The following is a 15,235-nucleotide window of genomic DNA, read 5'->3' as shown; positions in this document are numbered from 1 at the left end:
AAATAACCAGAAGTTTGCCATGGCTTTTACGTCAGGGAATACGAGAAATATTTTAAGATATTATGATCCCAAATCTAAGAAAAGAAAGAGACAGAGACCCTGCACCTGAAGTCGGGAAATTTCCTTTTGGACTTTCTGGATGCAGAGGATTTGCATGGTGAGGGAGTGACCGTGTCATTGATGTAGATGGGAGGGGTGAAGACGGAGCTGGTGGGAGGCTGAGGACTGAGGGCTGACAAAGACGAGGTACTGGACAGGTCACTTCTGCTGCTCCTTTGTACCACCGTGGGAGCCGACAGTGATTTGCTCTCCTGGTGTTTCTGAACTTCATCTTGCTAAAAGCAACAGAGGACGTGTGCGTAAGTTTCACAGTCGGGAACAGCAAATTTACTGTCAGTCGGGCACATTTTACAGCTCCGCCTCCCACCTGTTTTCTAAAGCTCTCTCTGAGTTTGTCTCGAGAGGGCGGGTGGCGCTTGGATTTCTGGGCCAGCTGAGCTCTGGCTATGTGAGCGCTGGAGTCTAGACGTCCTGTGTCAGGAACTGGAATATACCAGTCTGGACCTGAGAGAGACAATTCCTTTTGCTCAGTCACATTTCTATTCAAGAGGTTTGAAATAAAATAGTTACATTTTCTGACTGGAATTACATTGTTTAAAAAAAACCCACATCAAAATTTGAAACTAATGGTTTTGAACATTTTACTTGCCAGCATCTGCACAGTCAAAGACACATACAATCCCATAAACAGAACACCTTACAGTTACAGTATTTGAGCTGCTTACCTGTGACTGAGGAGTCCACAGAGTGGTTCTTTCTTTCTGGCTCTTTCCTCTCCAGCTGTGCTATCTGTGATAAACGGTGTGAAACAATGACTACAGAGAAATGGCAGGCTCGGTATAGTAAATCCACACAGGATTGAAAAGTCTCCTGTCACCTGGATTTGCAGTGTTTCAACTATCTCTCTGTGCAGCTTCTCTCTCTCCTCCATTTCTCTCCTTAAATCTGCTTCTCTGTTCTCCCTCTCCTCCTCTCTGAAAGAAAACATTTTTTTTTGAAAAGTTTAATTCCTAATCTACACTCTAATTCAGGAGCAATATTCCACATTGTCAGAAAAATAACTGGATTGAATAGATTAGATAAATACCTGCTCTGGTATTCTCTGACCAGTCTCTTGGCTTTGCTGTATTTGATCTCCAAGCTTTCTGATTGGCTCTGGGCATCAGCCAGTCGCTGGCTCACAACCCTGCACAGTGTCTGGGCCTCTTGCCAATACCTGATATAGAGTGAGGGGAGTAACCACCCTCTTAACCATCATCTTCATAACGTTTCTTAACATGATTATCTTTTTTTACAGGTTTTAGGCTCCCACCTATCTTTAAGCTAGATCTGTATATACAAATGTATTATTATCTATCATGATATATGCTACAGAAAAATGGTCACAAATAGAGACAAAGCATAGAGTCTATAGCATCATACTTCTCTAATTTGTCAGCTTTCTCCTCTGCGTCCTCCACTCTTTGCTCCAACTCGGCCTTCTGGCTCTCCCAATAGGCCTGCTGCTCCTCCCATGCCGCTAACTTGGCAGACACAGTAAAAGAATAGATTATGTTTATATGAATGCATGTCTGATGAATGTCAGACATAATGGGAAAGAAAGGGCTTCCAAAGGAGAAAAAAAAAAAAAAATCAAAAGGCCCTTTTCGTTGTTACGTCATACATGTCAAACACTATTTTTAGAGCTGGAGAAACCGGATACTTCAATCCTCTTACTTCAAGAGTTTTGATACAACAAATTAAGTATTCACTGATCCAACACAGTTGGATAGAAGAAAGCCAGATTTTCTAATGAAAGGCTTTCGCCAACCCAGTTATGTCGCAGCAGTGATTACTTTAAGACAAAAGGCAGAAAAGCAGGGCTGATGTGGAGAAGTGTTGGAACGCGGCCCATGTCCTAGTAAGTCCACACCGAGCCATCTCATACACAGTTAAATGGGTCAGACTGTTCCAAAGGTAGTGAGTGAGAGATAGATAGATAGAGATAGATAGAGATAAATAGATAGATAGATAGATCTCAGCTGAGTGACCTACCTTTTCTCTAGCGTGGTGAAGTTGGGCTGCTCTGCTTTGTAGTTTTGACTGAAGCTTTGAACACAGAAAGGGTGGAAAACCAAATATACATGGGTCCGTTTGGGTATATTACAATTTATATGAAAGGACATACTTTTACTAGTTTTACAAGCAAGAGATAGTGCTGACAACTATTTGTAAGTTTTACAACATAAAAAGGTATTGCTTGTCTTAAATTCGAAAAAACACCTTAGTGTCAGTAATCATGTAGAGATTTTTTTCTGATATAATGTCCTATTTTAAACTAATACTGACCTGATATCCAACAGAAGGTTTGGTGTATACTTTACTGTATACACCTGGTTTATGGATGTTACGTGTAAAGTACCTGCTGGTATTTGAGGCAGAGCTGGTAGTTGTCCAGGCCGGAAAGAACAGACACATCCTCCTCTTCGTCTTCCTCCTCTTCCTCAACCACTGAGCCCCTCTCTGACATGCTACCATCGTTATCCTCGTCTCCGCCTGCTCTTCCCCGCTTCATATATAAAAAGCACGAGCAGAAAACAGTACAATCAAAAGATGTGCAATTGTTAACAGGACTGAAACTCCACTTGGCTTTCGGGAAACACACCTTTCTGGATGTTTTATCCATTTCCAGGCTTTCATTGATCAGCCGTGCCACCTCGCTCTCCACCCCCTCCTTCTCTCGGCCAATCAAAAACCTGCAGCCGAACAGAGAAATCAATCAAAGCTGTGAGCAATCATCCCATCCCATAACACAGATTGTGTTATGGAAGCAGACATTCTGACTTGTCCTTGTAGGTAAAGTACAGGTGTTACTAATAACATTAACGATGACATAGTGCTTTGTGACAGTGAGCCAGCCTGCACAATACCCAGACCCTGAAACTGAAGCAGCTAAATGGAATTCAGCCATCAATAATCATTAATTTTATTATTTACACCTGTGGTTGTCCTACTGTGACAAAAATCATGTGGTTGTCATGGAGAGGAAATGTAATGTGGTCATTTCTGGCATTCAAGAGGTTTGCTGGCTGGCATTCGGATCTGCAGTCTCAGGTGTTGAAGCATTCTTAAAAGTTTCACTAATAGAACGTTTTTCGTTAGTATCTGAAAGGCTAGCAGACAATCTAAACACAAAGATATGCTTAGGAAAATGGTTGGCAGTAATGTCAAGTATATATCAAGTGTAGTTGATGTTTTAAAAAAAGGACTGGTATGGTCTTTTTAAAAACTGGGGGAGAAAAATTATATTTATCTTGCTACCACCATTTCATCTTTAAATAACTTCAATTCTGTAACAAACACTTTGAAGTCTGACTCACCGATCAGTTTTTTGAAACTGACAGATCAAATACCAGGCCAAAAATGCATTGTAATACCTAGCCTCCAAATCATTAATGGGAAAGACTTTACACTCCACTGCTCTCCCAAAGTAGCAGAAATGTATACAAATAGTGGGAAAGATGCAACAGCAGAGTCAAAGAAGAAAACTATGTACACCAATATTGCACTCAAACATGATAACTTACTTGACGAGGCCTGATGTATTCTTGAGGACTGTGGCTGCAAACAGCTGGGAGACTCCAACCAAACTCACCCCATCCACGTCCACTATCTGGTCATTCACCTGAATCCTAATACACACACACACAAAAGAAAATCTCATGCTATCAGAGCCACACTGAATCCCCAGCAAACAATAGACTGGTGTTGAAATGTACCTTCCATCCTTCTGTGTTGCTCCTCCTTCAGTGACTGTCTTGACAAAGATTCCCAGTTTCTCCAGTCCCTGGTCAGCTCCTACACCCATTCCTATGATACTGATGCCCAGACCCTCGTCTCCTACAAGGAAAAGATGTTAGCATTAATTAACATTAGTCAGGGAAAGACGTGAAGAAGTGAAAGGTATGTAATGAAAAGAGGGAAAACACCTCTCAGGAGAGACCTGGTACTTGAAATAAGAGTGGAAGGTGATAATATCATGACAATTTTGTTTTTTAACCTATTATATGTCAGCCTTGATGATTCATGATTTATTTTGTTTCTGGGTTCTGATGTGGATACACACCCTTTTCTATCTCCACTGGAAAGACATCCATCCTGTCCACTCTCTTCTCCAGCTCAAACTCAGCCGAGGCGGACACTGGGTCAATATCCTCATTGTGTCTGTCGTACTGTGCGTTAGAGTAAGTGCTGAACACCTGAAAGACAGCATTCGATATATGGTTTAAATCACTGCAACGGCCTCAGCTTGTGTTGACACCAATGTCGAATTTAGGCCGACTGAAAACACTGTTTAATGCTGCTGTTCGCAGCTATCGACACAAGACACTGTTTATGTTGGCAAATCAGTCAGTGTGAGTCAGAGCGAGAGATTCAGGAAGTGCAGAGACTTGAGCAAACTGTACAAGCATAATTATAGGATTGCAACAACAACAAAAAAAAAAAACTCAACTTCCCAACTTCTATGTCAAGTACTGATACTACACTGACTGCTACTACAATAGTTTGTTATGAATTGAGCCACATTAATGCCATACACACACACAGGGAGGTTTTCTGTGCTTTTATATGAAGGCAACTCTGAGCTGAGTGCTGACAGAATGAAGCATGTGGGATCTTGCCTTTCCTCCTCCTCCTCTAATGGATTAGAAACATTGCTTTGGGCTAACACTTCTGTTATATGGATTCAAACACCAGCTGGAACTGACAGTCACACAAATCTACAATAAAGAGCTCCCGTAAATGCATGAATTTAGAGACAAGTGACCCTGCAGCTGTCAATGAAGTGAATCATTAATGCTGAAATGCTGATTACATTTCTTAAAAAGGTTTCCTTACCTTGATTGGTGCCGAGGAGAACCTGACCTTTCTCTTTGCAACTTCTGCCGCTTCCTCATCCTCCTGATCGGCCAGTTCAGGCACACCGGGAATTTCCTCACATTCCAATAAAAGCAGATCTCCTGCATGTATAGAGTTTTCCCATTCCTGACTTGGTGATGTTGAATGGTCTGGATGAGACTGGGATTCCTGCTCATATACAAAAGCCTTGTTCTCAATCCCAGTCTGGTCCTCTTTACCTCCTCTGACATGATCTTTTCCATCACTGCCTTCTCTGCACACCTCATGCTTGACATCCTCATTGACATGCTCCTCTTGCATCTCAAATGCCGTACCTTCTTCTCTCTCACATTCCCCTTCTTTTTCAGTTCTTTCCTTCTCTTGACTTTGTTTACATTCTTCTTTACCTTTCCTCTTTCCCACACTGTATGACTCAACTTCCGTGTGAATACCCTCCTCTTGTATCATGCCTCTCTCTTTACTTCCAGCACTTTCTTCCACTCCTGCATCTGTCTTTTTCAACCTGTAGTTCCCCTCTTCTGTTGACTTCTCAGCCCGTGCAATGAACTGTCTCTTCTGCCCCTCCCATTGTTCATTCACCTGCCGATACTTGTCTCGTCCACCTTCCCCGCCATCCGTAGTCTCTCTTTTACATGACATGCTGGCTGATAACTCCTTCTGGTGTTCTTCTGAGGGAACGACTGGCCTACTGTCCCCTGCTCTTAGTTCCACTCTGTTTTCCAGCGTATAATGTCCTGGTGTTGTTTCCATGCTGAGCTCTTCAAAAACATCATCCACTAGGTGCTGCACCCTTTCTCCTTCAGCTCTGTTCATATACTTTTCCCGCTCATCCTTAAGCCAGTTTTTTGCATCTTTCTGCTCCTTTTCTCCTTCATTCTCATCACTTTCTGAAGACTCGTTCTTTACGTCAACTAGTTCTGCCCTCACTGGCTCCTCCGGGGTCAAGCAGAGGTCACAAGTTGCACTTTCTTCCTCTGTTTGTGATCCTGTGGTTTGACAATGTTTGTCAAGATAGGAGGGAGATGTGTTGGATGCTTCACTAGGGCCATCGGATACAGGAGATTTAGGGTGCCCTGTCAGCGAGGCCTGTGCAGGAGGCTTTGGTAAGGAGAAATTTATGATAGGTAGGTTTATGGATTTGTCTTTGTCAAAGCTCTCCTCCTCTGTGTAATTCCTTTTCTCACTTGCCTCTTTTTCCACCTGGCTGACTCCTCCTCTCCCTTCTTCTTCTTCTTCTTCTTCTCCTCCTCCTTTTCCATCTGCCATCCCCTTGCTTCCCCTGCCTGCAATACCTTTTGAAACCTGCCCTTCAACCTCCATCACCTTGGTTTCAAACAACCTTCGGGTTACAGAGAACTTCTGAGCCAGAGCAGCTCTATCAATATCTGCTATCTCCTCTGATCTGGATGGTTTATCTTGCAGAGAAGACTCTGTAGTAGAAATGTTGGCCACAGTGCTCAGAACAGACGAGGAGCTGACGACTGAACGTCTGGATCCAGAGAAAGGTGAAGTTTGGAGCTGTAGGATAGGATTATGGGGAGAAAGGAGGGGTGTGGAGCCAGAACTCAGCACTGGACCACCATCTTGTTTCAGCTGCTGGCTGTCCATTTGCAGGAAGATGTTGTCTCTGATCTTGGTCCCCCTGGTGCTGTGGACCCTCCCTCTGCTGCCTGTGCTGGTGTTGGTGCTGGTGTTGGACATTATGGGATCTGACAGGCTGGATGGCAGCCTGGTTGGGTGCACAGCAGACCGCTGGGCAGCGTCAGCTTTGGTGCCTGGTTGTAGACTGGTCCCAGTGTCAAATGAACATTTGATGGCGTGGAAGTCAGACTTATAGGTTATCCTGTGAGGCGAGGCACTTCGGCCTTTGTTGTCCGTCCGCATCATTTGAGTATGGAGGTTCTGTGAAGTGAGAAAAAAAACTTTGGAGGAGCAGAGGAAGACGCTTTTCACAGCTAATAAAGCACCTGGGCAAGTGTTGAGCAGGTAGATAATGGTTGAGGATTTGCTGGTACAGTGGAATGGTAGCAATAAGGCAAGAAATATGCTGGATAATAGAGGTGGTGTTTTAAGAGGTTACTGCATTGGTTTGATTACAGCAGGTGACAGAAGCAGGCTCTTGGTCTGGAAACTTCATTGTCATCAGGAAGTCTTCAGATATTAATTTACCATCACCACAGCAAAAGACTCCTGGAAGAGCGGTTTGAGAAAAGGTCAAGTACAACACATTCATTAAGGTGAACTGGCACAACCCAGCGGGTCATTAATGCACATTACTGCAGACACAAACTATCAAGTAGCTTACTCTTGACTTGCAGCTATCAATGGTCGAATTAAAATCAACAGTTTTCAGGCTGAGTACTCACACGCACTGCGAAATTGGAAGATTAGCGATTGACATCACCGTCAAAATTACAAAACGTAGCCATCAAGCGTTTTTGTTACACAGCTAGAATTAACTTGTTTGCTGGAGCAATGAGGTCCTCTGGCCAAACGCTGCTTTCGCGTGCTGTCGGAATATGAACGGAGAGAGTGCACAAGGACGTGGTAAATATCTCAGGAGGAAATTCGCATTTAGTTTTTTACCGGTCATTTAACAATAGTCAGTATGAATCAACCTTTTTATGTTCTTAATGTCTCGGCATTAAATAAAGAGCCAGTGCTGGTATTTGGAGCATTGTACGTTTCCGTTGTGTTTATTCAACCTGCTAAGGTAATTAGCGTAATTTAACCTCAAATGTGACGGCTGCTGTGTTTTGTCTTTTCTCAGCTGTAACACTACAGTACACCATAGCGTTAGTCCTGTGTTCCTTAGGTTCTAAAAATAACATTTTTGCCATTAGCCTTGATGCTAACTGTGAATGAAACAGCCACACGAAATGCGTAACGGTCGAAGCCGGAGTTTATACGACTGCACGTGAAGGCAGCAAATCTCACCAACCTGGCTGTAGTGCGCGCGCAGTTTAAATGTCGTGACCAACGTTTGGTCGCTCTGAGTGACAACCAACTAAAATGAATAATTAGCCAGTGTACTATAATGGTAGCTATGTAGCATATTCTTACACTACAGCTTCGTCTTACTGTAGAAGTGTTGTTTGTTTGCAGTCAGCCGGTGCTGACGGGTCCCTCGCTGTGATAAATACAGACAGATGGCGACTCATGTCTCTAAATACTGTAAATGGATTATCCCCCGGTAATCCTGTGTAAACTACTCTAGTAACTGTGAAACACTGACGGTGAGGTGGGTACCAGCACTGGGGCAAGTTAGCCTACCTTTGGAGGGCCAATTGTTACATCTGTGCCCTATAATTTATTTACCTGTAGTTGGAAGTCAACATTTTGGTCACTGCTTACTTCAGCCTGTTAAAGTATTGCTCTTGTGTTACATGACCATTTGTAGTAAGTATGGAGGCTAATATAATGCCAGTGATGCCATCCATCATAACAAATACCGGTTTTATTGCTTTTAAAATACTGTATCTCTCTATATAATGGCCACTAATTGACATTTTGGCATCATATACTGTACATATAATCCATTTGTATCTTACACTACTATCAAACATGCAGGTTACTGCTACATCCACTTACCTTAACCTGTCTTTCAGCATCACTGCCAGTGTTGTCATCTGCTGTGAAACCCGATATCACTAACAGATGTTCTCCTGGGCTCAGAGGTAAGCTTTGTGTGAATATTCACCTGTGTGCATGATGCAGGTTAGTGCAGTCAGCCAGATCTTCCACTATCTACCTGTGTGTGTGTGTGTGTGAGAGGCAAACGAGAGCAGTGATGCAGCACCTGCTGATGGATGTATGTGTGTGTGCCTGCCTACCTACCTGTGTGTGTGATGCCGGTGGGTGAGTCGGTGCAGTAGCTATGTCTGTCTGTGAAGCTGGCTTGTGTGGCAGATGGACTGGACCGGACTGGACTGGACTGGACTGATCCGTGCAGAGCCAAAGAATGGTTCTGCCTGCTGTGACCTGGATCTGACTGGAGACCATTGTCCCAGGTGGCACTGGGACCTAGTTGATATAAATACTGGCCAATCACAAAAGCCTTCTTCTGAATGAGGCTAACCAACGGAGGGAGGGGAGGGAGGGAAAGTGAATTGAAGAGATGGAAAATGAAGGAGTGATGTCAGGGTGGGTGGCAAAGTAAATTTGGAGAGGTATAGGCTGCAAGAGAGTGAGCGAGGCTGAGTAGACGGAGACAAAGGATGGAGGCAGAAATTTAACCTGGATTGTTAGAAGTGAGATGTGACTCAGGGGGTGGCAATCATATGAATTGAGTGGTGCATGTGGATAAAACAGTAAATTACAGGTATGATAGTGGCTGGAGAATAATAACAAATCCCTTCTTTTCAACTCAGCTGGTATTTATAATTGATGACGGGTAAAATGAGAAATACAGGAATCTGTGTGTGCTGACATAAGCCTCAACTCCCATTTCTCTCACCAGCAGCAGGTCACCTTGACTTCTACAGAAGATTGCGTTCTTCCCTCCTCAGGCTCACATAGGGGATTTTTATTTTTTACCTGGGAATGATGACAGACATGTCTACACACTATCACCTTTTGCTCAGCCACACCTTTTAATGAGCGCTAACAAATCGGTGTGAGTGGCTTCTACACAAACCTAGAAGACACAGATTTATGACACACCATCACATGTTCCTTTTATCAGAATCTCACAGATATATTGGCTGATTTCACCTTATCACACATACTGTATATTAGTATGGGGTATATGTCAGCTGATATGTAACAAGAAAATGCAATACATTTGCAGTACAGAAATCCCAAACATATGTTTGTCGCCGTTACAGTTTGTCCCCCAGAGAGCATGGAAAACTTTATTTTTGAACTGTAAAATGTCCCACTCAGTACATATCTTGGTCCCCATTCATTTCATAAGATTCTTTCATTGAAGAGATCCTTTTAAAATTGTTAATGTTATGTATTTACGTTAAAACCAATATTTTTTTAAACTCTTAAATGTTAATATGGGTAATTACAACTTCTTCTGTCTTACTTTCATGAACTACTGCTACATTAACACTGTTAATTTAAAGAGTCAAATTAGGGGGAAAGGACAGATGCTTTCTTTAGACTGAGATACTGTCTGACAGCTGATATCAGCTCTGTATGTGTGTGTGTGTGTGTGTGTGTGTGTGTGTGTGTGTGTGTGTGTGTGTGTGTGTGTGTGAGATGTGATGTAGGCTGCATTTGGCAGACAGTCATGCCCCATATGGTTATCTGTGCAGTCAACCATATTTAGAGTTTCCCAGCTTCACGAGGGAATTTCACTCAATCCTCTGAACATTTAAATGCAGACACACACACTCTCTACTCAACCCATGGCTGAGATGAACACACAGGTCAGCAGTTTAAATGAGCAAAGCACGACGTAGCAGTTCTGCAGCTCTGCACAGTTAGTTTATATGGTGCTGTGAATCAGTCTGACGTGTCCCTTAAACTGCATTTTTTATAGCTCAAGTGTTGGTGCATCTATGAATCCATAAACAATAATACTGCCATTTTGTGTCTAGATGTGTGTACTGCACATACATTATTTTAACAACATCTGTAATAATGATTTAATTCTGTGTAGATGAATATGTAGAGCTTGGCACTAACACTGACAGTGTTAGTGCTCAGATGGACAAACAATTATGCAATCATAAAATCAATATATGAGGTTTCCTAGATTTAACAAATAAATTAAAAAAAGAATAAAGTTATTCTGCAAAACACCTTCTGGATACTGATAGATGAACTTTACTATTGTTTTAGGAACACTTCTTTTTATTATGTTCATGAACTTATTCATTTATCAGAAAGAACATATTAAAAATAGAACATTACCAATTTTGAGACAGCTGGACTGACACACACACACACACAGACATTCATTTTAACAATATGGTGAAAACTTGCTCAATCACCCTCCAGTATTACAGTCATGCGTGCTGAAGTGCCATTTCAAACAGATGCAGTAAGGCAAGCGTGAACATCCACACACACACACACACACACACACACACACACACACACACACACACAGTTGCAACAGGTGCACGCTTTTACACATTGTAATTCACCTGATGCAGTAGAACTGCTTTAACAATGTCAGTATGCAGGATGGAGGAAGAAAAAGAGGGTCTAAGTTGGAGGAGTTTGAGATGCAACAGTAATTCTCCCGCCTCCCTCAAGCCTCATGTATCATGTTACAAACAATCTTTGTCCTCCTCTTTCTATCTAACCTGCCATGCTTTTCCAGAGCAGCCACCGAACACAGTGAAAATTCCTCTTCCATCTTCTGTTGTCTTTGTTACCCTCTCCCTGTTTTTATGCATGGGATATAAGTTATGGTTTTAGGCAGTGCTGAATGCTCTAAACCCTCGCTGCTCCTCATCATCCGCCCTCCCTTTCTCATTCCCTTCCTCCCTTAGCTGCGGTGGCTGCGGCCATCCTGGCGACGGGCTGCATCTCTGCTGCTGCCTCTCTCTCATCACTTGGGTTGAAACAAAACAAGTGAAACTAACGCTGCTTTGTTGCTGTTTATGCACCATTTCACGCGAGGCATGCTTCAAGGCCACAGGAGTTGCATCTTGCACTGATTTTTATTTATCAAAGCCTCTGTGTACAGAAGCAGTGTTCATATACAGCTTGTTTATGCCACATTGCCTCATATGGATGACTTAATAATGACTGGCTCCTCTCCTCTGTTCTCATCCCAAGATTTCGGTCTTGCCAAATCCTGTTTATCATTATGATACTTTGGTCAAGAATATAAAAAATATTGTGATACAGTGCTGGGTCATGTATCAATATATATGAATCTTGAATTATGTCTTTTTCTTATTCTTACACTGACACCATTTTCTTAACTAGTTAGATTGTTCCTGTCCTGTTGGTCATATCCACATTAATAATGATCACATGGGTTTAAATCAGTAGTGTGCGCAGACTGTCTAAGCGAAACATTGTAATTGAATAGGAGCAGAGATGCTGCATTGCACTGGGTGGGTTTTTACTGTAGGGGGCAGAGGTGAAGATAGAAAAAGATGCTCCTCTTCCGCATGCAGGGATACCCTGCTTTCACTGTGGTGTGCACTGCTCAGATTTTTGCAGCTTAAATGAACTTTGACTCCAAATACACAGCATTTTCAAGAATCCCCATAGTTATGTAACACTACTCTTTGGTCCTACCAGGACTTCAGAGAAGATGGGGATTTCAGTCAGTTTCAGCATGCAAGCTGTGATTTGCTACATGAGATAATTCCCTCGCCTGTTAATTTTGACATGTTTCACTCATCAAATCAAACGGCATACATACGACCCAGGCGTGAGCATGCGAGAGCCCTGTAGGACTGCAAATGTATCTGCAATCTGCGAGTGACAATCATTTGTGAAACAAGACGCTGCCACCTGTGGCGATCGGCGTGGAAGCACTGCTCGCAAATCACTTTTGCGAAACAAGCCCATTGTTGGAAAACTAATGTCATGATTGTTTAAATTCCAATGTCCTCTGTAGCATCCTAGTTAGCTGCTTTGTTGGATGTTAACCCTAACGTCACACTGGAGCAGCATCTGAGCTAAACTGAGAGGCATTTAGACTGACCAGAACGACGGGGGGCACTTGTGCTGCCCTGCCCTCCACTCTCCACCCATGTGCACACCACTGATGTAAGTATACTTTGACAGCACCTGTAGTCTCATCCCCAAAATATTGTCACATTATTGATATTGAAGCATTTGAGTTTGTTGATATTGCCAACCTCAAATGTGATTACTGAATGTACACAACAGTAGGCTTAATTTGTACCAAACATTATATGTCCTATATGAATATATTAGCTTTATTCCATGTAGCCTACTACAGCTGACATGTTAATATACTGTATCTTAATGTTTAATGGCCACAATATGCCCTCCAGTTGCCCTCAAAAAGCCCATTAAGGCAGAGTGACACAGTCATCTGCATGCCATGATGAAGGCAGCAGCAGCAGCCTGTGGTTGTGTGAGGCAGCTCGAAGCAGAGGGGCGGGGAGGGGGCGCAGCCGGAGCTCACATTCATTAACGACCACCGACAACCGGGAAGCCTCCTCCGGTAGCACCAACGCGCACACCGACACACGGCCGAGGAAGATGGTCGCGGTGCAGACGTCCCCCAACTCGTCTCCGTCGGCGGAGTGGATCTGCTGCCTGGATAAAAGGTGGGTGAATATCACTTTACGAGACACCTCCACGCCGCGCATCCACACACACCGATGATTGTGTTTTCTCAACCCTCTTTCATTCACCCGCGTGATTAATCGCAACCGGCGATCGCTGCGTGTGCAGTGTGTGTGCGCAATAATGGCATAATACGCCTTGTTTTTAGCTTACTATACGTTACTGTCATTTTCAGTGGATATATACCCCTCATCCAGTGATAGTAAAGGCAGCAGTGCATAACAATACACCCTTATTTTTTTTTTTTTTAAATTCCTGTTTCTGTGTCTGCTCGGTCAAAAAGGCGTTGGTGGCTTCGAGGTTCACTGGGATGTCTCTGCACTGCATGGGCTGCGATAGGTGGCTGATTAGACGCACATGGTTTATGTCTGTCGGCTTAATTCAAACAGCCATACATTTTTAAAATACTACCATATAGTACCACGTAGGCTATGTTAGTGATTTCCTCGAAATAAGGATTAGAGGCAGGTCAGTGCATTGTTTGTTTTTGCCATTTTTGTAATTTTTGCCACAATGCTGCATGTGTGGCTGTATTTGTCTGGATAGGTTAGAATAACTGAACAGCCAATTGACAGTATGTTTTGTTAACAACTCTTATCCTCATTTCACAATCCAGAAGCTGCAGTGTTTAGAAAACCTTTTAGTCCATATTGTTTCTGTCCAGTTAACATTAAAGGTCTCATGCTGCAAGCATCCTGTGCCAAAAAAGCATGGTACCCAAGGGAGAGGGCTTAAACACATAAACAAGATGAAATGGCAGCCTATACACTAATTATTGCAGATGATACACCTCAAGCAAACTGATATATAAAGACATGCACCCCACTTTTCATACTCCCACACATACTGTACACACCTCAGTGTGGCACATCCTCATGTTGCCACTGGCAACCTGAAGCTACCATCTTGTCTTCTCATGCTCACCTGTAATAAGACTGGATGCATGATCTGAATACAGTGTGTTGTATTTTATCCTTGATAGGAGTGTAGGGCTGCAACTAATGTTTATTTTCATATTTGATTCATCTGCTGATTATTTTCTGGATTAATTGATTAATTGTTTAGTCTGTAAAATGTCAGAAAACAGTGAAAAATGCCCATTGCAGCTTTCCAGAACCCAATGTGACATCTTCACTTTGCTTGTTTTGTCCCACTAACAGTCCAAAACCCAAAGATACTCAATTTGCTATCATAAAAGACCAAAAATTCACATTTGAGTAGCTGGAACCACTAAGATTTTGGCATTTGTGCTTAAAATATTAAATAAAAAATGTTGCCAATTACTTTTCTGTTGATTGACTAATCAGTTAGTTGTCTAATTGTTTCAGCGTTACTTGAGTGTAATTGGTTGCTAATTTGTTATATAAAATAAAATCCACCAAACAGTCCACCAAATAAAATAAAATCATTGTAAGAGGAGTTCGATCCTTACAGTACTAAAATGTTTACAATCGTCCAATCTGGTGTTTAAGATAAAGAAACATCCACCAAACAGCATGCTACAGTACATCTTCGACTAAATGCAGCTGGTATGCAGTAGTGGGTGGGTGTCAGTGAGGGCAGCCTGGGTCGTAAGATTAGACTGGACAGGATCTTATTGTAGAGCACTCAGTGCTCCTCAGCTATGCACCTCCTTATTCAATCAATATCCAGCAGTGTGTGTGTGTGTGTGTGTGTGTGTGTGAGAGCTTTCATCTACACTAACTGTTGATGTGAGCAAGTGAAGACTGAGAAGAGAGGGGGGAGGTAAAAAAAAAAAAAAGGTTAAGATACGACTGTCTCTTATATATCTGTCTGTGAAGACATTTATTGCCAGTGAGTGTGAAGTATGTGAGATAAGATCTGATTTGTTTTGATCAGTGTTGCCCCAGGCAGGTAATAGACGGTCCAGTCAACACACACACAGCACCGGTCCAGATGCCAGTTGAGGTTTAATGTCCATCTGCTGCAGGAAAATAGAGGCACAGAGCATTGGGACTAGCTTGCACACTTTCAGATGACATGGAAAACAACAAGTCCAAGACAAAAGCAATTTCCA

At 42.7% G+C, this 15,235-nt stretch overlaps 2 protein-coding genes across 7 annotated transcripts in view; one reads left to right on the top strand and one right to left on the bottom strand.

The window, feature by feature from the left end:
- The window catches only part of LOC122886327, an 11,657-nt gene extending 4,194 nt beyond the window's left edge, over nucleotides 1-7,463 (bottom strand). For 3 of the 4 annotated variants that reach the window (XM_044218344.1, XM_044218347.1, XM_044218346.1), the window contains exons 1-14: nucleotides 7,326-7,463; nucleotides 4,939-7,149; nucleotides 4,166-4,298; nucleotides 3,819-3,939; nucleotides 3,627-3,731; nucleotides 2,705-2,795; nucleotides 2,462-2,608; nucleotides 2,095-2,148; nucleotides 1,483-1,583; nucleotides 1,148-1,276; nucleotides 938-1,034; nucleotides 786-849; nucleotides 428-564; nucleotides 106-335 (exon numbers count right to left, since the gene is read on the bottom strand). In XM_044218344.1, the coding sequence (XP_044074279.1) occupies nucleotides 106-335; nucleotides 428-564; nucleotides 786-849; nucleotides 938-1,034; nucleotides 1,148-1,276; nucleotides 1,483-1,583; nucleotides 2,095-2,148; nucleotides 2,462-2,608; nucleotides 2,705-2,795; nucleotides 3,627-3,731; nucleotides 3,819-3,939; nucleotides 4,166-4,298; nucleotides 4,939-6,846 (3,317 nt within the window). In that variant the 5' untranslated portion in view covers nucleotides 6,847-7,149; nucleotides 7,326-7,463. The remainder of the gene's footprint in view (nucleotides 1-105; nucleotides 336-427; nucleotides 565-785; nucleotides 850-937; nucleotides 1,035-1,147; nucleotides 1,277-1,482; nucleotides 1,584-2,094; nucleotides 2,149-2,461; nucleotides 2,609-2,704; nucleotides 2,796-3,626; nucleotides 3,732-3,818; nucleotides 3,940-4,165; nucleotides 4,299-4,938; nucleotides 7,150-7,325) is intronic. The other variant, XM_044218345.1, reaches the window with a different exon arrangement.
- Nucleotides 7,464-7,970: 507 nt separating this feature from the next.
- The window catches only part of LOC122886329 (rap guanine nucleotide exchange factor 4-like), a 28,090-nt gene continuing 20,825 nt past the window's right edge, over nucleotides 7,971-15,235 (top strand). For all 3 annotated transcript variants that reach the window (XM_044218351.1, XM_044218350.1, XM_044218353.1), the window contains exons 1-4: nucleotides 7,971-8,200; nucleotides 8,568-8,636; nucleotides 12,497-12,648; nucleotides 12,900-13,178. In XM_044218351.1, the coding sequence (XP_044074286.1) occupies nucleotides 13,111-13,178 (68 nt within the window). In that variant the 5' untranslated portion in view covers nucleotides 7,971-8,200; nucleotides 8,568-8,636; nucleotides 12,497-12,648; nucleotides 12,900-13,110. The remainder of the gene's footprint in view (nucleotides 8,201-8,567; nucleotides 8,637-12,496; nucleotides 12,649-12,899; nucleotides 13,179-15,235) is intronic.

Source organism: Siniperca chuatsi, linkage group LG13 (assembly GCF_020085105.1).
Source record: "Siniperca chuatsi isolate FFG_IHB_CAS linkage group LG13, ASM2008510v1, whole genome shotgun sequence".
NCBI classification, from domain to species: domain Eukaryota; kingdom Metazoa; phylum Chordata; class Actinopteri; order Centrarchiformes; family Sinipercidae; genus Siniperca; species Siniperca chuatsi.
This window is presented reverse-complemented; position numbering and strand designations above follow the sequence as displayed.